General features: G+C 41.9%; 1 protein-coding gene across 1 annotated transcript; it reads left to right on the top strand.

Moving 5' to 3' along the window:
- Window positions 1-1136: 1136 nt before the first annotated feature.
- kif15 (kinesin family member 15) lies at window positions 1137-22631 on the top strand. The gene is made up of 35 exons (XM_042072883.1): window positions 1137-1287; window positions 1571-1607; window positions 1917-2103; window positions 2214-2290; window positions 2383-2420; window positions 2521-2618; window positions 3131-3310; window positions 3698-3907; window positions 4249-4374; window positions 4599-4721; window positions 6072-6216; window positions 6637-6725; window positions 7295-7498; window positions 7888-8074; window positions 8452-8593; window positions 8712-8853; window positions 9069-9254; window positions 9508-9636; window positions 10024-10129; window positions 10311-10473; window positions 10724-10874; window positions 11804-11889; window positions 12015-12093; window positions 12241-12327; window positions 12518-12622; window positions 12885-13007; window positions 14141-14287; window positions 14481-14570; window positions 19196-19366; window positions 20587-20687; window positions 20895-20961; window positions 21050-21087; window positions 21220-21352; window positions 21558-21689; window positions 22094-22631. Exons 1-35 carry the CDS (start codon window positions 1269-1271, stop codon window positions 22163-22165), a joined length of 4170 nt encoding a protein of 1389 aa, XP_041928817.1. The 5' UTR covers window positions 1137-1268; the 3' UTR covers window positions 22166-22631.
- The last annotated feature ends 1276 nt before the right edge of the window (window positions 22632-23907 follow it).

Consider the following 23907-nt stretch of genomic DNA (forward strand, 5'->3'; position numbering starts at 1 on the left):
CCTTTTTGGAATGGGGGATCATGGCTATTTTTGTAAAACAGCAGAAGTAGGCGTGGTAGACAAACTGAATGCAAATTTACCTATGCACCCACGTGTGAGTGCTTCCTTGTCTCGGCACGCAACATCATTAAGAAAGCGCTTGCCACTGCAAAGATGCACATAGTATGATATACCTTAATATTATAGTTGAAAATACCTTCGAAAACGTGCCGCCCCCCCCCCCCCCCACACACACACACACACACTTCCAATCGACTACAGTAGGCTATTCGTCAAACGTCTATCACTAAAATAAGCAAACAATGAGTACCTAGGCCTATGTTAATAATTATAAGGCTATCACAATTAAAATAATAACCATATGTTAGTAGGCAGACAATCTGTTTTGTTTTGCGAGCAAATACATTTAGCAAATAGTTTATAAATGGAATAAAGCTCCTTAAAAATGAGCACGGAGGTCTGATGTGAATGACAGTTAGCTGAACCAATAAGACAACATAATTACCATTAGAATTAACTTAGCTTGGCTGTTAGCCTTAGGTGCAGAGAATAAATCCCCATGGTAACTTATGTGCCATCTCTTTTGTGAAATCAAGTCAAGGCTAAATTCATCCAGGATAACCTAAAAATCCCAGCTTAATCCCTTATCTAGGTTTTGTGAAATACCCCTCTGGGCTGCCTACAGAAACCAGAGAATCGTAAAGAAGGACAAAACAAAGACTGACTGACATTCACACTCAGCAGTAGACTGCCAGGGTTTCTTAACGGTCTCTGCAACTCACCTGGGGGTATGTCCCTCACTTTTAGTTTTGGCAAAGTTGTACAGCCTTGTATGCTTTGCTAGTATAATAAATCCGGGATATATATGTGTACACATTGTTTCTATAATAACCCTTCCTCTGCATTAATGTAGGCTACTCATAGGATAATACTGAGTGCATGCTCCAATGCAAAATACAACACACATAACACATACCCTCTGATATTTCCCGAGATTAATAAAGTAAGTTAATTAAAATAATACAGAATCTCCCTGTGGGAAAATTAACTGATATCTGAAAAAAGAGGCAACAAGGTGGTACATGTCACTGCAGACACGTAATGTCTATCCATTGAACGCTAGTTGGCGACAACAGTTCTCGAGACCAGAGGAAAGGTCCCAGGGAAGTAGAGCAAGTGACTCACCCGCGCCAATTTTGAAGTCTGTTGTAAGAAGTTTTTGTTTTACCTGAGGATATCAAATCGATGTCGCTAGTGGAGGTTTCAACATGAGTACAAAGGGGAAAGGTAAGTCCGCTATTTTTACCGATTAATGCTGTTTCACTAGGAAATTGATGGGTCTGTTAGCTAAACCCTCTAGACGACTGTAAACAACACCGATATACGATAGCTAATTTGCTAGCCACGGTAGCCAGGACGCGTACTGTTTTTGGAGCAATTAAAGAGTTGCTGGGTAGTTATAATAGCAATAACATTTGACATTGTTAGCATGCTGTATTTGTATAAGAAGCAGTGGGCTCATGTTGAACTTCTGTCCACTGTGTCACACACATCTCCATCTACTCCTTAGGTAGCGGAGATACTACGTTGCCTCTCAACGGGAACAGGTAAGTTTGACGGCTAACGTTAGCAATATGTTCTGTATTATCTTACCTGTTGGCATGTTAGCAACTGTTGTTAAGAAAGCAACTGTAAGTTGTAACAGAGAATGTCTAATAAGTAAGTGTCATGTCGCAAGATGAATGACGCATTTAGTTGTCGTAATCTTGAAGTTAAAGGTGACAGATGTTGCTTTTTTCTTAAATAAAATACTTACTAAAATGTCACTCTTGGTTGGTCTTTGACAACAAAGAGGTTTTCAATGACCTAATCAACACTTCCACTAAATCTGCTTTACCTCACTCTTTAATTTAAAGCGGAGATGGTGATGCCATTAAGGTGTTTGTCCGCATACGTCCTTTGACCGAAGGCACGGGACTGACTACAGACGGCGACCAGAATTTGTGTTTAACTGTGACATCCTCCAACACCATCCGTCTACACTCAAAGCCTGAGCCACGCACCTTCACTTATGACCATGTTGCAGATATGGACACCACACAGGTAAGCCACAGCTCGAGTAAGAATGTGAACTGTACTTCCACCAGCCCGAGAGTGATCAAAAAGAAGGGACAAACCTATATTTTATAGTCCATTGTATTCACATCAAACAGGAGGCTGTGTTCTCCAGTGTGGCCAAAAACATTGTGGAGTCCTGCATCAATGGCTACAACGGTACCATATTTGCCTAGTAAGTGTTTATGTATGATAATTCATTATCGCTACCTATTGATAATATTAATGACCTGTGGCACACATACTCATTTTGTGTTTGCTTTTTAGTGGACAGACAGGGTCTGGGAAAACCTTCACAATGCTTGGTGAGTGTATTAATACTATGAGGCAATGTGCTAAAAGAGACCTCTGATAGTCAAATTGCAGACAATATGTTATCCTTAACTGAATGTTTGTGTTGTGTAGGTCCATCTGAATGTGACAGCTTCTCAGATGACCAGAGGGGTGTGATACCACGTAGCTTTGAGTATCTCTTCTTCCTCATTAACAGAGAAGTGGAAAAGGTGACTACAGTAATTTCCTGTGTATTAGCCGCATTGTGCATAAACCGCAGGACAGTTTTTAATGCAAGTAAAAAAAAAAAAACATTAATACCATATTAACTGCCCCTGTGTATTAACCTCATAGCTGAAGAAATTCAGCAAAATCAATGTATAAACCTAATAGTTGGGAAATTACGGTAGACTTCTTTAGACTGGAGCATGTTCACTGCTGCTGTCAGTGGCTTATCATCTGTTCATCAGCACTCTATGAATTCTGGAGCTGTTTAATACACTTTGACAATATGTGCATGACAAAGCATTACCATGAAGATGTAAAGACAACTTAATTATCCACAAATGCCTGAAGTATCCTAACATCTATGCTAAATCAGTAGTGCACACACTCACACAGTAAAGTTCCTAATATATTTCTGTGTTTTGTATGTTTGCTGTATTTTAGTAGTTGCTAAAGGACTATTGCTAGATGCTAGGATGAGTGTTTCATTGTCATTTTCATTGTCTCATTCTTCCAGTCAGGGAACTTGAAGAGTTTCCTGTGCAAGTGCTCTTTCATTGAGATTTACAACGAGCAGATTTATGACCTGCTGGACAGCGCGTCAGCCAGCCTCTTCCTCAGGGAGAACATCAAGAAAGGTGTCTTTGTGGAGGGAGCCGTGGAAAAATTTGTCACCTCTGCCGCAGAGGCCTATCAGGTACTGCTGGTCTGAGTTTGTCAGGACAGGTTGTCACTTTGTCAGGTTTTAGACATTTAGACAGGAAACCTGTGATGATGCAATTAATTTGAAATGGGCAAGGAATAGGAAGAAGCCTGCTACCTCTCAAAGTCATCTTATACATTTCCATGAACATAAATTAGCTGCCATCTCTGAATTACTTAAATCTCTGGTTTTGGTGTTCTGTTTGACAAACTAGTGTGTGTGTTAATGTGCATGTTAATGTACATGTTGATCCCTCCCTTAATCAGCATAGATTAGTGATATTGCCAAACTTGATCATGGTTACCGCATTAAAACAATAATTAAAAACACTACATTTGTGATTGTATGTCCTGATTGTATGTCCTTCTCGTTGCCTCCCAGGTGCTGTCCGTGGGCTGGCGTAACCGCCGCGTGGCCTCCACCTCTATGAACCGTGAATCGTCTCGCTCTCACGCCGTTTTCACCATGACTCTGGAGTCCAAGGAGACAGACAGGGAGGTGGTCAACATCCGGTCATCGCAGCTCAACCTGGTGGACCTGGCTGGGTCAGAGCGACAGAAAGACACGCACGCTGAGGGGTCCCGCTTAAAGGCGAGTTGGCATCAGTGGGAATACTGTATAGACCCTTTCAGCAATAAAAACAAAAACAATGCTTGAACGTTCTATTTGGGCCCCGACCTACTTCCTCTGCATTAAGATAACATATGGAATGTTAAAAAGGAAGTCTTGTGGGGCCAACTATGATGCTGATAATGGAACTCTCTTGAAAGGGTCCATAGTGACTGGTGTTCATAATAAAAAAAAAAATTAAAAAAAATCATGGAACATTTTGTTTATGGCACCATGAAGCGTGTGTGTTTTTATTGTTAGGTACCAGTGAAAGAAAGGGGTGATCTATTTAACCGTTTCATCTTTTCGGTTGTGTCCTTCAGGAAGCGAGCAGCATCAACCGCTCTCTGATGTGCTTGGGTCAGGTGATCATGGCGCTGGTGGATGTGTCCAATGGGAAGACCCGACACATCTGCTACCGTGACTCAAAGCTTACCTTTCTGCTGAAGGTGGGTTCAAACACAGCTTAGTTCATCACTAGAAATTTAGCATATGATACATAACTGTTACTGCCAGATCTGGTCTAAAGTTCTAAAACTGATTTTGTTTGGGACATAAACACCCTAATTACCTGTAGTTTTTTTTTTTTTAAAGAGAAACTTTGAACAACAAAAACAAGTACCGGTATGTGATTGTTTGCATAAATTTGAATATTTACGTACATGTGTTACAGGATTCTTTGGGTGGGAATGCAAAGACATACATAATTGCTAATGTGCATCCTGGCTCCAAGTGCTTTGGCGAGACATGGTCCACATTACAGTTTGCCCAGAGGGCCAAACTTATCAAGAACAAGGTCAGAGGAGAATTTCTTCTACAAAGGCAACTTACTGTCATGTATCAAATTGACATTAATGTCCAATTGTGTGTTTGAAGTATTGGCTATGATCTCTTAATTGTATTTGTTACAATGGCTGTATCTGGAGTGTTGATGTTTTTGTGTCTTTTCATGATTTAGTACATTCATTTGAAGTACCAAAATGTTTGACATAGGTTTCACTCATGGAACAGTCAATGATTGGATGGATGGATGGATGGATGGATGAATGAATGAATGAATGGATTAATTTATTTATTATCAATATAATTTATTATCAATAACAAAATTCCGTAGTATTTGATAGAATGTTTGGTTGTTTCTATGGCATTAAGTGCAACGTAGAATGGAACATGTTAATACGTAGGCTTAGAACCATGTGGAATTCTATGGCTCTCTACCTATCGCTAGCACCATGCCTAGCGCACATAGGCCACTGCGATCTGGGCAGTTCAAAATACATTCTGTAGCCTACGCACAGTTCATATACTGTTATCAAGTTTCTTATTTAATACAACAACAAAAGACATTACTAGTTATGCTACTAGTTATGCTACTAGTATGCTATTGAATGCTCACACAGTCTACGTAGCCTATTAAAGAAAGGTGACTCATATCAGAGCCAGCTCAACTTTTTGTCAAGTCAAGCCAAGCCAATTTATTTGTAGCACTGTCAGCGCAACATGGTTGACCCAAAGTGCTTTAGAAATAATAAAATAGCAATAATAACGATGATGATGATAATGATGATGATTTAATAATAGTAATAATAATATATAATTCATGAAGAAGAAGAAACAAATTAATTAAGAATGGACTTAATAAAATCATGGAATTTGATTTGAGTATATTAAAAGCTAAGCTAAGGGTCTTTATATTAGATTTTAAAACTATCTAAGGTAAGGCTTGACTTAACATTGGAAGGGAGTCCAATTTCAGAGCCAGCGAGCAGCAACAGAGAAGGCCTGGTGTCCTTTGGTCCTTTGGAATTAACCCTGTGTCTGAAATGCGTTGTATAAATAAACTTGACTTGCCTAAGCGCAAAGAAGTAAGATCTAAAGATATAACTAAATTGGCAATGGTAAACAGTGCAGACAGTAAAACCACTGTAAACGGTAAATACTGTAGAAGGTGTTGTTCCAGTCATTTGGAATGCGTAAGCTTTTAAATTGTGTTGTGGTGTTTGCGTAAAAGTTAATGACTGTTCACTATCCTGATGGCTTGTGTATAGAAGCTGTTTTTGAATCAGGTGATACGGGTCCGAATGCTCTTGCGTGTGTGCGTGCGTGTTACTGTGAATGTAAAGGTTTTGCTTTGGTTGTGTCTTAGGCCATGATTAACGAGGACACGCAGGGGAATGTGCGACAGCTGCAGGCTGAGGTAAAGAAGCTGAAGGAGCAGTTGGCCCAAGCGATGCTCTCTCACAGGCACCAGGCCGTGGACAGTGCCCCAGGAGGACCCCAACTCTATATCGGTACAACACACACATACACACACACACTCTATCATGCTCTCTATGATCCCATATGATATGTACATGAATTAAGGGAGACATGTGAAATATAAGTTTCATACACGTCTGTGCAGAGGACACAAGAATGTGACTCAATGTGGTTTATTGAAACTACCGGTATGTAGTTTGGGATTCCATTTGTCAGTTTCTTCATTTCTATCGGTTAATCCCTCCCGGCTCTGCTTTGCCTGGTGTGTTCAGCCAATCTTATTTGTGTTCAGCTCAGGGCATCTCTAGCAGCGCTGTGATAAATACAGCTTAAAATAACACGAGAGAACAACACATTAGTTATTCATCAAAGCGCATGTTAAACAAAGCTCTCCAGGCTGGGACCGTAAGTAAGAGTGTATGTGTCCACTGATGGGTACGTCCTGCCCACAGGCTCCCCGGATGCCCAGGAGACGCTGTCTTTCAGGGAGCAGTTCAAGGTCGCTGTGATCCTGTGGAAGAAATGTGAGGATGAGAAGAAGGTACGGTGTCCCCTCACTCACACTTTATTACATCAGTTATAAAGACAGAGCTGTGCACAGTTTCACACTGTCATCAAGTCATCATTGCCCTGGGACATTTTTCAGCCGGTTGGATGCAACCAATTGGACTAATTGAACATGAATTTTTCTTTTTTAATTTATTGTCTTTTTTAATTTGTATTATTTGTTTATTTGTTTGTTGTCTGTCTTGTATGTCTTGGTGTCAAGGGTACGCTGGCGACTATGCCGCTCCGTCCGGCATCTTTTGTTCTGTGTGTCAGTGTCTTGTATGTGGAGGGCTTTGGGTTGCCCTCTGGGCATAGAAAAATGCGCTATATAAATAAAAGTTACTTACTACTAACTTGCTCAACACCTTATGTGCTTTGTGCAGAATGCTTATGTCAAGTCCTCCATGTCTCAGTAACGAATACCCATGTGGAGAGATCCGTTTCAGTGCAACTAAAAGCGCTTTGGAATTGATTTGACCGCTCCAGCTGGCTTAGTCCCATGAGTCTTGCATCAGGTCCCATAACTGCAGTCACGGTGACTGGTTTGCCTCGGTCCCTCAGGTGCTGCAGCAGAAGCTGGGCCAGCTGGAGGAGGCCTGGGCCCAGAAGGAGAAGTTCGTCCAGTCCAACCGCATGATCGTGAAGTTCCGCGAGGACCACATCGTTCGGCTGGAGCAGAAGCTGAAGGGCACGCCGCTCTCGGAGGAACAGAGCCAGAGCCAACTGCAGCAGCTCCAGCAGGAGATCAGCGTCCTCCGAGACCAGGTCTGACCCACAGCGCTACACTGGTGGAACAAAGAAAACCGTATTCATGATGAAACGTAACCTCAAAGAGAATATAGGACATCTCTGTTAAAGAAATCAAATCATTTCATATTGAGGATATTGGTCTTGTTTTGACATGGTAATTTCACTCCTTTAGAGTGTTGTAATAGTCTTTTAAATGGTGCATCATCAAACTCACACAAGAAATATAGTAGAGAAAAATGTTAATGAAATAACTGCTAGTGTAAATCAAATTATGAAAATTATGAGTAGACAGTTTTTTTCTTTCTCTCTCTCGCCTCTTGTTTACCCTCCCATAACCCTGTTCATTGAGCCCTTTTTTAAAAAAAAATCTTTTCTTTCCTCTTCTCTCCCAACCTCCCACTCAGCTGGAGCACCACCCGCGTATGATGCGGTATGCGGCGGAGAACTTCAGCCTGAGGGAGGAGGTGCGCTCGTTGCGGGCGCTGGACTCGGTGAAGACCGCGCGAGTCGCTGCCGAGCAGTGCACCACCGAGCTGGAGGAGGCCTTTCACAAAGTCGTCGAGGCTGAAAAACCAGCCAGAGACGCCAGTGGTAAGACAGACGGTATCACACAGCTTCTGAGGCTGACGTGTGCATGAAAACACATAAATAATGCACACAAGCAATATCAGTATAGTTTTTCTGTTAAACTGTGGTTGGGTTGTCTCACATCTGTAAGCTGGTTTAAACAAGAAAGTCAGCAACCACTTTCACACGTATTGGATAAAATGAGGAACTGTTGTTTTTCAGACATGCACAGAGTTTAGGCATTCTGAAGACCCATACATCAAGGCAAATTCTGTATATATCAAACATAAGTAGGAAAATAACCCTACACAGCCATATACACATACAGTACATGATGTTCATCTTCAATCAGTTTAAGTACTAGTTTACTAGTTAACTGTTTTGTTTCTACTGTTCCATAGCTCCCCCCGCATATTCTACGCCAGTCACTGCAGAGACGATGTCAACGGTTTCCATGGAGAGGCTGAAGGCCCAGTTTATGCAGAAGCAGTCAGAGCTGACTGCCACGGTGCAGGCCTTCGAGGAGTACAAACAAGTCACCAAGTAAGACGAGCCTTTCGGACCCAATGGAGTTTGGCATGAATAGCTACATTGGCCTCACTCACTCATGCATAGTATGCGTTTTTCTCCGTTACACTGGACTGTGTCCACTTCTTTGCAGAAAACAGTTATCAGAGATGGAGGCAGAGAAGAGGTACTTGGATAAGTCCAACAAACACCTGGAGAATATTCTGGAAGCCACCAAGGCCCACACCAAGCAGGAGGTGTCTCAGTTGAACAAGATGCATGCAGAGACACTCAAGGTAGAAAGAATCAAGCATGAACACAATTTCCTGGTTAACCTCATTTCCTGATTTTCCTCACCCTGTCATTTCTTTATGAGCTTATCCCTAATTATTACAAGTATGCTTACAATGAAGGAAATACTTAATGTTCAGCATTTGTCTTGTATCCAGCTCACAGATGTACCCCCCCCCCCCCCCCCCCCCCCTTCTTGCCTTCTTGTCTCTCCCACCAGATCCTGACCACCCCAACCAGAACGTATAACCTGCGTAACCGCCTGGTGCCGCTGTCCAGCCCAGAACATCTGAACGGCCACGGGGAGCCGCCAGAAACCCCGGAGGGTCTGCAGAACGAGCAGCCCCCTGTGGAGATGAACGAGCTGGCCTGTGAGGCCCTGGCAGAGGAGCTCAGGCTCATGCAGGTACACACACACACACACACACACACACACACACACACACACACATAAACAAACGAATACAGGTTTGTGCTATCCTCAAAGGAATAACGATGGCAACTGACTTCATGCTGATTAAGAGTGGGTCATTGCTCTTGGACCCAGATCTTTGATTTTACCCACAAGCAGAGTACCACCAATCAGTTTTGTTGTCTGCCAAAGAAAGTATGTGAGTTGTTATATGAAGAACAGACTCGCAGATCGATTCCATCCTCAGGAGAATGCCGTGAGTGTGAAGAACCAGCTGGACGATGAGGAGACCAAGAGCAGGAGGCTTCTGCAGCAGATCAGCAAGCTGGAGGAGCAGATCGCCACGGCAACAGAGGAGTCTGGACGCAGGGAAGAGGTACGGGACATCATTAGCTCCCTTTACAGCCTTCAGCCAGTCACGTGCTGAACCTCCAGATTGGTCAAGAATCAATGGAACAACTCTGTTAAACACACACGTTAGATAAGCACACATATGTGTTTATATGTTATGGACTACATTCATTTTTTTTTTTTCAAGCTCCGTTTAGACATCCAGCAATTGCCTTGCTTCAAAAGTTGAGAAGTTTAACTTCGTCTTTTAAATGTGTCTTTAATCTGTCTGAATGTGGCTTCAGATCAGTGTGTGGCTTTATCAGAAAAAGAAAAAAAAATAAGAATGTGATCACATGCTCAGCACAACGCAGCATGGTCTGTGACAGGCACACCCTTTCATTCTGCTTAGCTGTGTGGGCTCTCTGTTCAGTTGTTTGCTGCAGAGCGCAACTCCTGGACCCAGGAACAGGCCAGCCTAGAGCAGACCATCGCCAGCCTGGAGCAACAGCTCTCAGAGGAGAAAAGATCTACAGAAAGTGAGACACACACACACACGGAAGAGCTGGCAATTGATCATTAATAAATACATAAATTAAGTTCCTCTTTGGAGCTGAACAAATTTCAATCATGCATTGATTTGAATCATTAGTGGGGTGGCCACACATCAGAGCTGTATTCTTTGGAAGTGGTGTGATTTTTGCCCTTTGACCCCCGCAGTCCTGAACAGTGAAGTGTCTGACCTGAGGGTGGTGCTGCAGTCCTCGGACAAGGAGCTGGCCTCCGCCCGGGAAGAGCTGAGCCAACACACGAACCAGGAGCAGGAGACCGCTCGCTTGTCAAGCTCCCTCATCAGCACACAGCTGCAGCTGGATCAAGTCAAGTATGACACACACACACATAGTTCACACCAAGTTCACACACACACATCTTTCCTTTGAAGACCCCCCTCCCCCCCTCCTTGCCACTAAAAATCACTTTTCTCTCACCTGTCTACCTACCCTGTGCTCTCTCTCTCTCTGTCTGTCTGTCTGTCTGTCTGTCTCTCTCTCTCTCTCTCTCTCTCTCTCTCTCTCTGTCTCTCTGTCTCTGTCTCTCTCGCGCACACGTGCTGACCCTCTGGTTGGGCTCAGGCTGGAGTTTGAACAGGTGCTGGAGCAGCAGAGGGCACTTCAGGACGCGTACGACACCCTGCAGGCAGAGGCCAAGTTTGAGGCTGATCAGTACCGGCAGCAGCTGGAGGACAGCAGACAGGAGAGCGCTCGCCAGCAGGCCACAATCAGCGTGAGCTTTACATTACTCACCCCGGGCTCACATATAGACCCTTTCATCAATAAAAACAAAAACAATGCTTGAACGTTCTATTTGGGCCCCAATCTACTTCCTCTACATTAAGATAACATATGGAATGTTAAAAAGGAAGTCTTGTGGGGCCAACTATGATGCTGATAATGGAACTCTCTTGAAAGGGTCCATAAACAAAAACACACACACCCATGAAGACGTGTGCATGCACATGTGGGCGCCCGCGCACTCTAATGCACAAATGTACTCTCACTCATTAAAGGTGCTCTAAGCGATGTTGCGCGGTTTCTAAAATAATTTTTATTTTTTACATTTTTGTCACTTACAGCAAACATTACTTCACCATCAGCTAGCTCTAGCTGCCTGTGCCCTGACACTGTAAAAAAACGCAATCTCTGTGGACATCCCAGGCTCCAAAAAAAACAACCTAGTCCAACCTGGACCATAAAAAAAACATAACAAACTGTTCCAGCCTATCAACAACGAGATGCGCGTTTAGGAGAGTTTCAATTGCACAGGAGGGAGTAGCGAGCTAGCTCTCTGTTTTGTTTGAATGTCAACAGAAGTGACGTTATCCAACATTGCTTAGAGCGCCTTTAACGCATGTACACACTCGTGCTTATGAATCAACGCACATGCCCAGATAATTTCATCCAGCGGGATCTAGCACATCACAGACAGACACATACACACAAACCTCCAATACATAGACTGTATTCATACCCCTATCACAATGCAAATTGGTATCAGCGCACTACTTCGATTGACAACAAAGTTCCCATTGTTTTGTGTTTTGGGTACTTTTTAATCCTAAGATTAAGCAAAATGGCTTTATTGGATTTGTTCAGTGCTCTTTCTCTCTCTCTCTCTGTCTGTGTGTGTGTGTGTGTGTGTGTGTGTGTGTGTAGGACTTGGAGAGCTCCTTGCAGTTGGAGAGAGAGCATGCATCCGGTCTGGCCTCACAGCTAAAGGAGAGCAATGAGAGCACTTCAAAGTGAGCTCTTCACCTGACCTCTTCCCACCACATACAGACACATACACATACCCCATGATATATTGCCCATAATATGGAACTCCTTTTCTCTATTTTGAGAAACTTTTTCTCTACCCTTTCTCTAGGAAGCTAGTGCAGTCTATGGAGGAAAATGTTCTTTTGAGAAAACAAGTGCAGATGCTGACCACAGAGAACCAGCAGCAGGTGTGTGGATGTCTACATATGAATCAGTCTGTTTAGCTGAGCAGTATTTTGGATATTGGATGCCAAAAGTGTGTGTGTGTGTGTGTGTGTGTGTGTGTGTGTGTGTGTGTGTGTGTGTGTGTGTGTGTGTGTGTGCGTGCGCTCTAGGTGGAGAGCATCAGGACCCTGGAGCAGAGGGTGGCTACTTCAGATGCAGCTGTGGCCAGTCTGGAGCAGAAGATTGAGCAAAACAAAGTGGGTGAACTCTGCCCCCCACCCCTAACATTGTGCACCGTTTCTGTAGAACAGGACTATCATCATTTTTAAAGGCTATAAAAGAATGGAGGAATTATACTGGGTTATACTACATTCTTTTAGTGTTGAAACCATTGTAGACCTTTTCAGTCATTAGTACACTGATTGTGTGTGTGTGTGTGGTCCGTAGGGTGTAGTGCTGGATCTGATCAATCAGACCAGAGACCTGCGCAGTGAACTGGGAGAGAAGGAGCAGAACATCAGCCTGCTGACTGGGGACCTGAAGGACATCTCGGTGGGTGTATACTGTGCTACTAGAGCACATCACACAATATTACTTGATGACATTAATTCACAAGACTAGATGTAACATGGATGTTTTTATTGGTTATAATTACAGGTATTTAGAAGACACTTATCCACAATGACTAGTTTTGCACATTATTTCTGAATATATTCTAAGAATTCATCATCATTTACCTCAGTACCATCAGTGTTGCCTACCTGAGAAAAATCTCTGGAAGTTTAATGTTTGTGTGTGTGTGTTTGTGCTGCAGGTGAAGTACGGCATGGCGTGCTCGGAGCGAGAGAAGCTGCATGAGCGCGTTGGCCAGGTGCAGATGGAGATGAATGAGCTCCAGGAGGCCTCAGAGCGACGGGTGGCCTCTGAGCGCATAGAGGTGAGCCAGAGAACGCTCCACAAAGAGGATCTCTTCAGAAAGAGCTGCCAGTGTTGGGTGCTTCGTGATTTTAGAATAGTGATGGAAAAACTTGGAGTGAGCCAGGACACGCAGTACTCTCTCTGCAGCTTCTGTGTCCTCTGAGTGACACTTTGATTATTTATAATGCCAGACAGAGTCCAAATTGATTTTTGTCATCAAGAAGTCCGCATTAGGTATTTATGAGGACTTAAACTTCTAACCTGAATCGCAGTGTACAACCCCATTTCCAAAAACGTTGATCATAAAATGTAAATAAAAACAGAATGATATGATTTGCAAATCATGAATAGCCTATATTTAATTGAGACCAGTGTAAAGACACCATATCAATTGTTGAAACATTTGTTGTTGTTTTTTTACATTTATTTTGGATTTTATGCCAGCAACACAACTCAAAAAAGGTTACACAGGGGCATGTTAACCACTGTGTTGCTTCTCCTCTTCTTTAAAAACAGTCTGTGAATGTTTGGGAACTGAGGAGACCAGTTGCTGGAGATTTGAGAAGTAAATGTCCCATTCTTACCCAATATAGGATTTCATCTGCTTGACAGTTTGTGGTCTTTGTAATCATGTTTCACGTTCCATAATATAGCACCTGGACTCTTTCACGGTGGAGCTATTCTATTGCACAGAATTCCGTTTAGTGCCAGTTAATCTAATTAGTTATGAAATGTTCCGCCTTGTGTTTTCTTCAGCATTACAAAACTTTTCTAGCCTTTTGTTGCCTCCGTCCCAACTTTTTTGAGACATGTTGCTGGCATCAAATTCAAAATGAGCAGATATTTTACATGAAATATTCAAATTTGTCCGCTTCAACATTAGATATGTTGTTTGTGTGTCTGTCCTTTTTGTTACTGAATGGGTTCAGAAGATTTGCAGATGATTTTATTTACATTTTACACAGTTTTCCACGGTTTTGGAAACAGGTTGTACATTGTTAGATTTCAAACATAAATGTACTACAAGACTGCACTTCTTGTCTAGCTCTGCTTCATCAAAATTCAACTTACTGGACCAAATATACTCGAGCTGAGCCTGGGATTTTCTGCAGTTTTCTGACCCCGTGTTATTTGTTTGTGGGTGGTCCTCAGACAGAGATGCTGCAGGACAGCCTGGCTTACGCCACAGAGGAGGTAGAACGTCTCACCAAGGTCTTTGATGAGCAGACCACTCTCCTCCAAGCTGCCCAGGACCAGGTCGCTGACCGAGAGGCCACTATCAAAACCCTCCGTGATCAGGTTAATCTTAGTCCTAAACTTTATGTATTCCACAGGTAGATTGTTGGTGTTGGTGTTGGTGTTGGTGTTGGTGTTGGTGTTGGTGTTGGTGTTGGTGTTGGTGTTGGTGTTGTTGTTGGTGTTGGTAAATATATGTTGAAGGTGAAATGTCCTTGAATGCTGTCAACCCATAACCTACTGTCTGTGAATACAGCTAAGTGAGCAGACTGAACAGCTGAACAAGGAGAAGACGCTCATCAGTGAACCCCCACAGCAGACGGACACGCCTAAATCCCTGCCTCGGGTAAGAGCGATAGCTCACTGTACTGTTATCACACTCTGTCTGTGAAAGTACCTGTATGTGTTTGCTGGTCATTCATTTTGTCACGCCCTGTTAATTCCCATTGATTTAGTTTATCTTTAGACTACACATGCCCGGTGCCAATTAATCTTGGCTGTTACCTCAGATGATTTTTGCTGTTATCACTATTTGTGAGGGCAGAGAGTCACCAGGAAGTCAGTATACACATGGTTCTTCAGTATATGATGATTCTGTGTCTTGTTGGACGTATATTGATATATTGTGTGTGTGTGTGTGTGTGTGTGTGTGTGACTACACAGTAGGCCATGGTACTATAATGAGATCATTCACCTCATGTTTGTCATATGGAATGTGACAGACTTAAGGCTATTGCTGTCCATGGGATATAGGTGCATGTAAAATACTGATAAAATATCAATTGCGTCTTTTTAAAGGAGTTCAGTACAGGATACTCTCAGTTGGATACATTGTGGGAAAAGACTCACTGGAGCAGTACCCACCCAGTGGAATTTTCCCACTTGCTGTTATTCCTTCCTGGGCTTTTTATGCCTTTAATGTGACCGGACAGTGGAGAATGATATGAAGCGAGTGGGAGAGAGAGTCGGGGTGGGATCTGGAAAGGACCACGTGGCGGGAATCGAACCCGGGTCGCCAGCTTATGGTGCAGGTGCCCCAGCCAGTTGTGCCATAGCTAGGGCCAAAGTATCACTGTTTAATGCTGTTCTCTTTGTGTAAAAGGGCAATATTGACTCCTTTTCTGAGTCTGGTTGGTGGTTAACCTATTTTTGCTCCTTTATAGTACACATGTTGCCTTCACTTCCCCTTTTAAACAAATTATGACTATTTTTTTATTTTCAATACATTTCTGCATAGAACCGGTCGCTTAAAACAGAAAAATAGGCATCCCTTCTATTCTCTAGCTGGGTCGCGGTTGCAGCGCGGTTCGAGCTGGGTCATAGCCGCGGTTATGAAGACCGTGTGACTGCTGTTAACTGTTAACATGGGTGCTGAAATGAAAATCAACACACAATGGAGCTGTTCTGCCGATGCAACGCAGGCAATATGCAATATGAGAGTGTGGACATTCAGATTCAGAGAGATTTATTCATCACATACATAGTTATATTAGTATATAACAAGCAGTGAAATGTAAGTCTGGTTAGCTACATGATGTTACATTTTGCTATTTCCCTTTCCAATCACACAAATATTTCCAATTGCATTGTTTAATGCGGTTAACACCAAAAAAAACATTATAAAGCATAAAGTACATACCTTGAAAGTTATCGTGTGTTTACCACAGACAAGAAGACCTGACGCTTTTTTTTTTTTCATAATTATTTCATAATTTAGCCTTTCATTATGATACCAGATAGTTAGGCTAATTTAAACACAATGTCACACTTTGATCAGAACTTCTCAATATGCTAAATATTAGAGTAATTTTTTTCATTGTGTTGAATGAATATCAGATGATTTATCGTTTATTGGTTTTTGAAATCCTCAAATATCGTAATCGGTATCAGTCTTTAAAATTCCTTATTACACGGCTCTTCACAATGCGAGTAGAACGCTCCATTGACTTGAATGGGATTTCCGTTCTAACATCCAGATCTAACGTTCTACAATTAGATATATTCATGTAATTACCGCTGTCAATGGCAATGGGTTTTGTGCTTCTTATTCACGTCTTTCATGTCACTCCGCAAGTAGCTTGGTTACTTCTTGCAATGGAACTTCATTCAAAAGTGAAAGCAGACGGTTGATCAACTGTGTTTGATTCTGAACTGCGTTTGATTCAAGTTCAGCGTGTGTTGCAAACTATCTGTTTCTGCAAAAGCCAAGATGAAACGATAACAAACTAGATGTACCGCAGAGCGGTACAAAATATGACCGCCGCCCAGTCCAGCACATTTTTTCAAGTACCAAAACATGATGAGTTCATAGATTTCACATGTAAAATTCATTTTATACAACCCTACCTCCATCTTGCCTGTTCATAATTCTGAGAAATTCTTGATTGTTTGTGTTATGTTTATGTTATGTGTTATGCACAAGTTTTGTGTACCCCGGTCTTTCAGTGTCCCGGGAATCCTTGTTGGTGTACGTCACTAAGTGTACACATAAATTATTTTATTGTAAGGCCCCCCCATGAACGAAAGCACACAAAACTTGGCATGCATTCGGAGTGTGTCATAATGATCCTACACTTTTAATTTCGTGCAGTTTTGACCTTGTCAGCCAGAGATATTGTGATGAAAACACCTAATTTTTTGCTTTTTAATTTTTAACTAGGTGGCGCTATACATGAAATAAGTGGTAATGGGATGGGTTGACATGCCCCCTTAAGACCAACATACATAAAAAAAGGTGGACCTCCTAGGCCCTACGGTTCTCGAGATATTCACAGAAAACTGTCTCCGGCCACCTACAGGCCAGTTGGTGTATAGTAACATAAATTAATTTATTGTGTGGCCCCCCATGAACGGAATTCCACAAAACTTGGCGTGCATACAGAGGGTGTCATAATGATCCTACACTTCCAATTTCGTGTAGTTTTGACTATGTTAGGTCACAGATACCTTCAATTACAACACCTCATTTTTACTTTTTTGGGTTTAACTAGGTGGCGCTATACATGAAATGAGTGGTTATGGAATGGGTTGACATGGCCCCTTGAGATCAACATAAAAAAATAAAATGGTCCTCCTAAACCCTACGGTTTTCGAGATATTCACTGAAAACTGTGTCTGCCCTACCCTCCTTTCGGGGGGTCCAGTCCAGCGGGGGGGGGGGGCTACAGATCAAAAAAGTTTTCTTGTACCCCGGTCTTTCAGTGTCCCGGGAATCATTGACGGAAATTTGGGCATGCGAAAAAGAAAAGAAAAAAAAAAAATCTGACTAAACCTATATGACCGCCGCTTCGCTGCGCGGCGGTCATAATAAATGTGAAGTCATATCCTCTAGAGTTTACTTTTTCTTTCAGAAAGTAGCTATGTAATAAGCGGGATAATGTATAGAACGCCGGTCATTATCGGAAAATAAGTCCCTTCAGGACGAAACAAGACCCCATTTGTTACACCCCACCTTTTACATGGCCCTTTAGGGGTGAACAAAAACCCACCACGGACCCCAAATCCTAATAAATAACAATAACACCTCTTTTAAAATGTACCCAACCAGTGGGATTTATTACACCAAGACAAACCATAACAAAATACTACATAGACGTGACACAAAGTCCAAATCAAAAGACAAGACACAATCCCAGGCGAGAGGCAGCAAGACAGCCAGCAGTCCCCACACCAAAAGTCTCTCTTCGGGAACTGAATCCCGGAGCCTTTAACTCCCAATGAATCACCAAACCAGGTGCTGCCAATCAAGGTCATTACAAGCAGAGCACCTGAGCAGAGGTAGAGAGGAGGAGAGAACCGGGACAAACAGCATTGGAACAAACATACATCACTGGGAACACATACAGTCGTAACACCCCCACCCTTAAAACAATGAATAAATAGTTTTACATACAGAATTCACAATGCCAGTCAAATTCATGGTAGCACATACATCAAAACGAACTATTACAAAGTACCCCCTATCTATTTATTCATTGTAAGGCTTTAAAACTTCCATGATACAATTCATGATCGGTGCTCTTCACAAGGCTGTATGGTTAAAATGACACCGAAATGATCACCAATAATACAGCATGGCGGCTACAATAAAAGGACAGGAAAACAAAACAAACAACACACGCTTCCTTACTCTGGTTTAGCACCGCTTCCCTGACTCCTGAGTAAAGAAAAAGTTGAGTCTTCCGGACCACTTCTTAAACCTGCACTAACTAAGCCTGAGCTACAAAAGTGCAGAAAACATGTAACCACCACCAGTATAAAAGACAGACAAGCATTCATTAGTCCCAACTTGGAACTTCACAAATTGCAAAAACAAAATGTACTGAAGGCTATATGCTTATAATTACACAAGGCACATAATTTTAGCTAAGTCCACCAAACAAAATGTACCATACAACTTGTGGTCATGTGGACCAATGGCAACAACAAACATGTCTGGCATGCAACCACGCTTAAGCAAATATCGCCATATTACATTATTGGTGTATGACATGTGACGTGGGGTTGTGGTTATGCTATTGTGATGTTTGTTTGGTGTCAGGCCCCCGCCACACCCTGCCCAGCTTGGCCATGCTGCTGAAGCAGGTGCTGGAAAGCCAGTTGTGTTTATGTTTTGGTGTTTTTTGTGTGTGGTCCCAGTTGTGTTTATGTTGTGGTGTTTTGTGTGTGTGTGTGTGTGTGGCCCCAGTTGTGTTTGCTGTGGTGTTTTGTGTGTTTGGTCCCAGTTGTGTTTATGTTTTCGTGTTTTGTGTGTGTGGCCCCATGGTGTTTTGTGCGTGTGGTCCCAGTTGTGTGTTTGGTCCCAGTTGTGTGTTTATGCTGTGGTGTTTTGTGTGTGTGTTGTCCCAGTTGTGTTTATGCTGTGGTGTTTTGTGTGTGTGGTGTCCCAGTTGTGTTTATGCTGTGGTGTTTTGTGTGTGTGGTGTCCCAGTTGTGTTTATGCTGTGGTGTTTTGTGTGTGTGTGTGGTCAGACCCCTTTCACCCCGCGTAGCCTGGGCATGGGGATGGAGCTGACACACGTGCTGGAGAGTCAGGAGAGGGAACTAGAGAACCGCCGCTCCTCCATGGCGACCATGGAGATGCTGCTAGCCGAGCTCAACGCCGAGCGCAGCGACAAAAACAACGAGATCCAGAGGCTCAAGGTGAGCACTGCTACGCTGACCAGATTTCTCCATGTATCTACCTTTTCCCCGCTCCGATTCCATCATTTTTGCTTCAGGTCTTTTTGTTTGTTTCATCTTTAGCTTACCTCATACCATCTTTAGTGTTCATTTATCCTTTACTGGGCTCAACATCATCACAGTAAGGCATTGTCAGGCACATGCTATTCAATTAGGTCATTGTTGACTGGGCTTTAGACTACACAGTAGGCCATGATACTACAATGACATCATTCAGCTCATGTTTGTCATATGGAATGTGAAAGACTTAAGGCTATTGCTGTCCACCTAGCCTGTCTATGGTATAAAGGTGCATGTAAATTACTGATAAAATATCAATTGCGTCTTTTTTAACTCATTGAATGCCAAGCTGTTTTCGGAAGCTTTGTCCTAGAGTGCCAGCAATCTAGACCATTGTTGATGATTTTTGTACAGCCACAGCATATTCTGTGTTATAGCTATGAACACATACAATGGCTCGTTTAAAAGGTGAGACTTTAAGCTCTCAGTGGGTGCAAACCGTGTATTTCTACACGCCTCTGTTCCTGAGAACTAGCCACTGTTTAGCTTGGGATTTTTCATCAAAATCGCTGTTTTTTTCTAGAAATGGAGATAAAACGTCTTTCATGAAATATGAAGTGTTGCCTGTAAACTTTCCAGGAAGTGATCAGCGAGACCTGGCGAGACTGCCACCTAGTGATGGACCCACGAAAATGGCCTGGTTTTGAGCTGACGTGCAAGCGTCACTGATTCGACCCAAAGCGGCAACCGAGTTATGATAAAATGTCCAGATTGTGCGTTTTCGATCGATGCGAGTTTTTGATCGTCATATATTTCATTTCCATTCATCACAAAGTTGCCAAAATCACATATAAGGTGTGTTAGAGTGTCTAGTTTCGTAATTTAAAAAATATTACTGAACTGAACTCCTTTAACTCATTGAGTGCCAAAAGCGTAATATTACGTTTTTGGCACTCAACGCATGGGAAGGAAAAACGTAATATTACGCTTTTGGCACTCAATGAGTTAAAGGAGTTCAGTACAGGATACTCTCAGTTGGATACATTGTGGGAAAAGACTCACTGGAGCAGTAACCACCCAGTGGAATTTTCCCACTTGCTGTTATTCCCTCCTTGGCAGTTTATAAAAACAACCGTTTGACATGATTGATAAAACAAATCTGTTTGTGTGTGTGTGTGTAGACACAGCTGAATGAAAAGGAGATGGTTCAGCTAGAAATCCAGACCCTGCTGGACCAATTTTACACTATGAATGGTCACACACAAGCGAAAGATTCCAAGGGGTGAGTCAATACCTCACACACATACACATAATGCCGGACAGGCATTGACTTGTTTAAATTATACAGTACTTAAAAGCACCACTTCAGTCTGTCTTAATTTACTTTTGTTGGCAGAGCTCCATTACCAACAAAATGAGCTCAGGCCTGTTTACACTGCTCTTAATCTCTTACTTGTTGTTGAATACCCTGTTGGTCTTTATTCTACAGTCAGGAGCTGAAAGATGCTATCTATCACTCAGTTCTAAGGGAGCTGCAAGATCTCAAAAAAGAGAAGGTATGTAGGTTAACCACGAGACAGACAGTCACATGAGTTTACACACAAATATTTCCTCACCAACTATCTCTCTTTTTGTCATGTACAGAGCTCTCTGGAGCAGAAGTTACAAGAGGCACAAGAAGTGTAAGATTTGTTTTGTTTGTGTGCAAGGGTAGATGGCTTTACGTAGAAAGGAATATCATTCTGCTTTGAACATGTGTGTGCATTGTGTGTAGTTCAACAGTAAGTAAGGTACGTGTGTGTGTGTGTGTTTAGTCTGCAGCGTCATGAGGTCTCCCTGTCCCAGTCTCAAACATGTGTTCAGGAGTTGACTAGTGAACTGAGGAATCGGTGTCTTGAGCTTCGAGACCTGCACCTCAAGGGCCAGGAGCACGATCAGCTGTTACAGGTGTGTGTGTGTGTGTGTGTTTGTGTTTCTGAGTGTCTGCTTGAAATATCACTGACACAGTATAACTTTACTTCAACACAATGATAAACATACTAAGCCCAGGTCATTAAAACTGACTACTTTTTGTGCTCGTATAGCTCACTAAAATACCCCATGGTATGGTGTAGGAAGTGTTAGAATGTTTCTTATACATCCTTCATCACAGGAACTGGAGGTCCTGAGGAAACAGGTGGATCACCTAACGGAGGAGAACGGTAAACTGGTAGGCCACCAGAACCACAGGCAGAAGATTGAGTACCTGGTCAAACTCAAGAAGGAGAACACCAAAATGCAGGAGGTGTGTTGGGAGTTCTGTAGAAGTCATGACATATTTGGCTCCAGCTATCTGGTTTAATTTGCCATTTCAAAGCTCAGTGATTACAGGGGTTCAAGGTCTGAAGGCACTGTGCCGGAAAGCAGGCGTGGGCCAGGCCATTTAAGATTTGAAAAAAGATTATTTTTTATCTAACGGCTTTGAACGTTTACAACTTCAGCTTCAGGCATAGAAAATGCCCTTGCTTTAAGACCCATGACTATACTGAATGAGATCAGCAGAAGTAAAGGGAAGTGTCTGGTATTTAACAGACATTTTTATCCTGTGCTACGGATTCACAACGACAGGCCTGGGACTAAAAACCCTGGCCGACTGATTGTCAGTACATTTTTATCTCTTAATCATTATTTTTTTTGTTCTCCCTACAGGAAAATGAAAAGCTCAAAGCAGAACTCCTCAGCGTTAGGGAAGGGAGGATGGAGAATGGAAGAAAACTCTGAGCTGCTCAGAGCGGCATCTCCCACACCGGCTGCTGCATGGAGCAGTAATGCCTGTAACACATCAGAGGGTACTCACTCAGTCACCTGCCTTACAGTACGCTCGGCCTCTAAGAAGCTGTAGTATTCAATGCATCCAAATGCTGTAAATTACCTGTAATTGGGTGCCATTCAAAAGGCAAAACAACCCATCAAAGACTATCTTTAATATAACTTTTACTACATTCTTAATGATTTCTGTAAATTAATATGAACGTGTTCCATCATCTGGACTTTCTCTCTTCTGGTGAGCTTTTGGCAGCATTTATTCTATTAATCTCTTTGTCCAGTATGTTTTTAGATATGTTTTTAGATATGATTTTGTCATTATTTTTTTTTTTTTTCAATCAGGGCATTTAATAAAGTGTACAAAGGAATATAATCTCTCAGGATATCCCTCACATACCACATTAAATAAAATGTAAAGGTCCACAAATGAGTACTTCTTGGCCCTACACCAACATCTCTTTGAACCTAAATTATTCCACACAAAGCTCTTCAGTCATGAATAGAAAGTGACTTATAAATGTGTGCCTTTCATTACTGGCAGATTTCTAATCACATTCATCAATATTTTTTTCCAGCCCAGTCATCTGTTAAAGAGTGTTGGTTGGACCGAACATTTTGTTAAATAGTTTGATTTGGCAAAAAAGTTAGTGCTAAGCGATGACATTCATAACTAGAAATGCAATTCCAAGGAATTACGAATGCATGAAAATGCAAAAGTTGTGATGTAAAATATCATGTATAGTTAAAATAGATAATACAGAGATGGTTACTACGGTGATGCTAGGATAGAAATGGAGGTTGCATATCTTAATTAAAGTTGATAGTTTAAAAGTAGACCGTTTAAAAGTTAAACGTATAGTTTAAAAGTTGTTGATAGACAGCTAGTTTAATAGATAGATAGTTTAATGATAGTTTAAGAGTAGACTGTTTAAAAGTTGAATGTAAATAGTTTAAAAGTTGTTGACAGACTGAAAGTTTAATGAATGTTGATATTCAAATAGTTTAATGGCTGTGTATAGGTAGATATTTGACAATAACTAAAAGTTGGAATGGCTCTAATGTTTGCTAGCAGTTATGCTAACAATTTTAACTATGGTAACAATGCTAACCATGCTACTTAGCTAACTTAACTAATGTTTTCTAGCAGTTTTGCTAAAATGCTAACAATGTTAACCATGCTACTTAGCTAATATTTTCTAGCAGTTATGTAAAAAATATTAACTATGCTAACAATGTTAACTATGCTAATCATATTACTTAGCTAATGTTTTTCAGCAGTTTTGTTAAAAATGTTAACTATGTTAACCATGTTACTTAGCTAACTTAGCTAATGTTTTCTAGCAGTTTTGCTAAAATGTTAACTATGATAATAATGCTAACATGTCAACTATGCTAACAATGCTGACTCCTACCCACTGTAGCTAGTTATAGTTGATGACAAGTGACAGTTACAATGGCTGAACAGTTAAAAAGTTCAGTAGTTTAAAGGGTTAAATTGTTTAACAGTGAATTATTGTAGTGGGGACTTTTATTTTGAAACAGTTTTGGGCAGAGGAAACAGTTGAATAGGATGTGTAGTCTTAATTGACCCAGATTGTATGCTTAAAGCCTGAGGCTGCAGGTGGCCTGAATACCTGGCATAGGATTCTAATTGCTTAATGGCCGTATTATGATGTCACAATCGGCAATGTTAAGTC

This window comes from Alosa sapidissima, chromosome 19 (assembly GCF_018492685.1).
Source record: "Alosa sapidissima isolate fAloSap1 chromosome 19, fAloSap1.pri, whole genome shotgun sequence".
Taxonomy (NCBI): domain Eukaryota; kingdom Metazoa; phylum Chordata; class Actinopteri; order Clupeiformes; family Clupeidae; genus Alosa; species Alosa sapidissima.

Bases quoted from the DNA above. Each gene is read 5' to 3' on its own strand.
- kif15 (XM_042072883.1), top strand. The intron at 2,104-2,213 runs GTAAGCCACAGC...CACATCAAACAG, and splicing joins CAGATATGGACACCACACAG to GAGGCTGTGTTCTCCAGTGT. The intron at 10,474-10,723 runs GTATGACACACA...GGTTGGGCTCAG, and splicing joins CTGCAGCTGGATCAAGTCAA to GCTGGAGTTTGAACAGGTGC.